Raw genomic sequence first — 5,000 nt, 5'->3', positions numbered from 1 at the left:
GATCAGGCCAACAATATTTTTTTAGTCCTGTATGGTCATCTTCTTGTCCCAATATTTGAAAGAGCTTTCTCCAAACCATTGAAGAAAATAACAGATTATGTGCACTCATAAGTCAGTTATATCACAGGCTCCCCAAGCTGAAAATACGTGGTGTATGCGACAGTTTGTGAAGTTATCCGGAATATTTTAGTAACAGCCTTCCAGATAACTTCACTAAACGGCATCAGAATGGCTCTAAACTCGGCAAGAGAGACAAGTTCGTCACACATTTGAGGTAGGAAAACTTTATTTCAAATGAGATAGTTATTTACACAATTTTTTTGCGATCGGTGATTTTCCCATACAATTCTCTATATACACAAACTGTCGCATACACCACGTATTTTCAGCTTGGGGAGCCTGTGGTTATATGTACAAGTACCTCAAACAGTTTTTTGACTAACATAACCTTTTCACCCATAGCAAACATAATTTGATATTAACACTTCACAATTTCATTTGTAATGTGCTGTAACCTAAACAAAATCAGAACTTGGTGGTTTCTCAGCTGTGCTAGAGAAAAGGGCATTACTAAACCATGAAATAGCAAAACAAAACACCAAAACACAATGTGTGACCACACCATATCTTGAATACTAACTGACAAAGGTTGGATTCGAGATTAAATATCTTTTTAGACCTAGTTAGGCCTAAAACGTTATTGCTCCTAATCTCAATATCAGTGAATTTGGAGCAATAACGTTTTAGGCCTAAAAAGACATTCACAGTAGTTAGTCTCAAAATCCAACCTTTGTTGGTTAGTAATCAATGTATGGTGGGGTCATACGTGGTGTTTCGCTGTTTCATGGTTTAGCAATGTTCTAGAGTGTAGTCTATCCCAAGACGATAGCATTAACTGTTAAATGCAACTGACTAATACTCTTTTAAGACTTGCAAAGCCATTTTTTTATGTCAGCGCAGGGATGGACCACTCTCGTTCACTTGATAAACCATGGGGAAAAATGAATGCCAACGTTGTCAACTTTTCGCAAGTTGTTTAGCCTGATTAAAAAAGAATAGCAAGTAGTTCAGCTAAAATACAAAATTATGTATTTGTCACAGTCTGGGGAGCTGAAATTTGACTTTAGCACAAGACATTGACTTTTAGGAGTGTAGATTTATTCAGTGTCCAATGCCAGACGATTTTACTTGTTAACGGGGGTCGGTTCAAGAGTCAATGGGTGAAAAGTGAAATGTGTTAAAAGTGAATAAGATTTACTAAAAGATCAATGGATGCCTTCATTCTAGATTCCTTTCATTGTTTTTGTAATTTTCCTTCTGTAATTTGTAATTTGTTTACCTAGGGAACACCTTAAGGGCACTCAGGGGCTCATTCAATATGTGCCCGTGCATTCTGGATCGAATCAGAATTTGACAGTGTTGGTTTTTGAGGAGAGGGGAAAACCGGAGTACCCAAAGAAAAACTCCGGTGCAAGAAGAGAACCAACAACAAATTCAAGAATCAAACCCGGGCCACATTGGTGGGAGGTGTCTGCTCTCACTGCGCGCTGTGCCACTCCTGCTCCCCATGCATGGCTAAGTCATAAACCTCCGCATCAAAATGCAAACTGCTTTTTTTAAAACTTTCAACAAAGTCCGCAAAATTCAATTAATTTATTACTTACAGTGCACCAAACTGAGTACAATACAAACTTAATTCTCCTGCAGGAAATAGTTTACAAATTAAAGAATAATAATTTGCACTATTTTTTTAAGCTTGTGCAATCTTCTTGCTGCTTACGTTCTTGTTTAGTTTCCTGGTCACATACTTTGTCTTACTTGCTTTCACTTGCTGATATATTCCTTTCACTCCATAAAACATGACCAGGCCTACAGAGGTATCTTTTTATGGTCTTACAACAAAGGCACTTAACTACAATATGTCTCTCTCTTTTCTCTAAAAAGGAATGAAGAATTAAAAGACTAGTATTATAATAATACTACCTGAGGAATTTCTGCAAATGATTGGCTGGGAGCAGAGGTATTTCAGCTTAATTTGAAGCAGAGTTACTATCATGGTGACCAAAATCACAAAATAATCTTGTTGTGTGAGTTACGAAAAAATGGTGGGAAGATTTCCAGATTTTGAAATTCAGGAGAGTCAACAATTAAAAGATAATTTAGAAAACCAAAATACTAAAGCCAGTGATACACAGCTCAACATTTGTTGATCAAAAAATTTATTATTAATGTTGCAGCTGTTGTTCAACAAATGTTGAACACTGTTGTGTCATACCATGTTGAATGTTGAAATATGCCATTCAACACGTTGAATTAACGTTGTTGAACGAAAATAGAGATCAGCTCTAATTCCATTCAACACGTCTGTGCAACATGGTTCAGCATTTGTTGAACAACAAACATACATTGCAGGATGTTGAACTGAGTGTCACCGGCTTAAGAAAGAGACCCTTGTTTGTGAAACTGAGACCGAGACCAAATCATGCAAGACTTCGCACGGAAAAAAACTGCCATGTAAACGAGACTTCGAGACCTTTCACAAAGACTGTTGAGATTTCGAGATCGGATGAAAGTTTGCGAGTGCCAAAATTTCGGAGGTACCATAATTGCCACCCCTCTTTGTGGCTTGAACGTGCACAGTCTAAGCACGTCTACAGTTTAAGTAATGGTAAAGTCTGAGCAAAAATTGTGGCAAATGTTTGACACAAAGTGAATAAACAGTGAGACCTTATTAAAGCTGCTTTTGAAAACTTTAATCCAAGCTTTCACCAATCTACAACCTCATCAGTATTTTCTTATACCCTCGATCCTGACTTATCCACTGGATTAAGTTATACAGCCTTTGAATTACTAGGGCCAGAAGTCTAGAAATCACAGACTTTCAACTATATTTTGCTTTGTCTCAGAAATTATGAGACAATAGTGGTTGCCATAGGTTAGCCAGAGGTTGTTAATCGTACATGTAGTTATGACTAAAGAATAGCAGCCTACAGGGACAAGAATAGAAGGCATTTTGGCAAAATAGTGGGTCAATGAATTCTCCTAGCTGAATTAGATTTGGTATGGATGATTCAACATCGTGCTGTACGGTTTTTGATGATGATGGAACAGTTTAATTAGATGATTCATCATTAAAGTTTGATCTCTCTATACTTCAGGCTCCAGTTGTTTAAACAATGGATAGCACTATCTGTTGGATAAATCACTATCTAGTGGTAGTGAAACTAATTGCGCTATCCAATGGATAGTGATTTATCCAGTGGATAGCGTTATCCACCTTTTGAACAACTGGGGCCAGGAGTATTTGAAATGTCGTGAATAAAATGATGGCTGCTGTGATCCATTTTGTCAATGTAGAGGGTTTTCTAATATATATTTAATGAGTTAAATTATGTTACTTAGTGTAGGTGTAATAAAATGCCCTCTTAAACCATGACCTCAACCAGACCCCTAACCAAAACATAAATTATTTAATATAGTTCTTAGGCCTTTTAACGAGTAAACTTGTGAGCCATTGTAACATGTAAGCAAAGTACTATGAATCTCATAATGCAGCTGAATACTTACGCCTTACTCTAACTGTTGCAGTGACTCCTGGTACAAGCACGACATGGCAACACTTGCATACTGTTCTTTTAATGCTTGGATCTCTACAGTTTAACATAGAAATGAAAAAAAAGTTATATTTGTCTCAAAATGAATGCTTAACTGGCATGCCTCTGACAACCCTTGTGAGAATTGGCCCCAATCTCATTCCCAGAGCCTCTGTTACCATTGTCCAGTAGCACAGATGCGGGAGGCTTTGGACTAATCCAAAACTGCAACCAGAAAACTGGTTCCAGTTAAATAACTGCATGCATGAATGAAGGGTCTTCTGACTATGCATGAAAAGTCAAACTTTTAAAAATATGTCTTCTTCCTCCAGAGTAAATCACTTCCACCATGCATTGGAATATGCTCTTGAGAGCTTAGGGAAATTTGAACTCTTCCTAAAGGAAGCTGAGCATGAGGCCATGAAGAATATTAGTAAGTGTACAATTTAACAAACTGATGTCAGTTTTTCATGCGGCTGTCCTTTTATTGATCATGAATTGCATCATAACATTGTCAAAGTAGATGTGGATCGGCGAGTGGATCCGCAGACTACTTTGACAATGTTATGACAAAATTCATGATCAATAACAGGCCAGGCGCATGAAAAATTGACATCAATTTGTTTTTTACAATAACAAAAAGGCAGAGGGGTCAAAATTAAGTCAAAACACGAGAAGAAAGCGAGACAAAAATGCGAGAGACTAGTGCTTCAATGTGACGCGAGCAATATCTTATCATTATCGCATAAATTATAAATTTATGTGTCTGTCCGCTTATTGAGAATTTTTGCAGTCATTGTAAAAAAAGTATTTGAAGGATACAGATTGTATCCTTCTGACTGGTTTCAGGAGTGTTTGGATCAAAAATGGAATGTCCCTTACAGTCAACAGGGCTGCGCTCCAGCCAGTTGGTATTTTTATTTTGAAAGGTTTGTTCTGCTTGTTTCAGTACTTCATTGGCCAAGGAAAGGCCCCTAGGGACGGCAGGTACAAAACGCAGGTCACAGGTCACAGGTCACAGGTCACAGGTCACAGGTCACAGGTCATTGTTTTACCTATACAGAAAGTATCCTAAACATTCATAAAAGCTAACCTTAGGCCTAAAAACTTTTCTTTAGGCCTAATTAGGCCTAAAATTAGTGTTTATGAATGTTTAGGATATTTTTCTTTAGGCCTAATTAGGCCTAATAAGGCCTAAGGTTAGCTTTTATGAATGTTTAGGATACTGTCTGTATAGGTTAAATAATGACCTGTGATCTGTGCTCTGTGCCCTGTGCCCTGTGACCTGCGTTTTGTACCTGCCGCCCCTAGGGAAGCAAATTTACAAATTGAAGTATTCTTGGTTTTCACCCACATGACACGGCGGCCACGTTGGATGGCAATACAATACAATACAATACAATACAA

At 37.7% G+C, this 5,000-nt stretch overlaps 1 protein-coding gene across 1 annotated transcript in view; it reads right to left on the bottom strand.

The window, feature by feature from the left end:
• The window catches only part of LOC138014362 (ribonuclease P protein subunit p21-like), a 7,360-nt gene that overhangs the window by 1,836 nt on the left and 524 nt on the right, over positions 1 to 5,000 (bottom strand). Inside the window, exons 3-4 of the mRNA XM_068861419.1 lie at positions 3,568 to 3,650; positions 1 to 1,936 (exon numbers count right to left, since the gene is read on the bottom strand). The exon at positions 1 to 1,936 is cut by the window's left edge and continues 1,836 nt beyond it. Of these exons, the coding sequence (XP_068717520.1) occupies positions 1,815 to 1,936; positions 3,568 to 3,650 (205 nt within the window). The 3' untranslated portion in view covers positions 1 to 1,814. The remainder of the gene's footprint in view (positions 1,937 to 3,567; positions 3,651 to 5,000) is intronic.

This window comes from Montipora capricornis, chromosome 8, assembly GCF_036669925.1.
Source record: "Montipora capricornis isolate CH-2021 chromosome 8, ASM3666992v2, whole genome shotgun sequence".
Taxonomy (NCBI): Eukaryota; Metazoa; Cnidaria; class Anthozoa; order Scleractinia; family Acroporidae; genus Montipora; species Montipora capricornis.
Note: the sequence above shows the minus strand (reverse complement) of the source record. Positions and strands in the feature narration are given on the sequence as shown.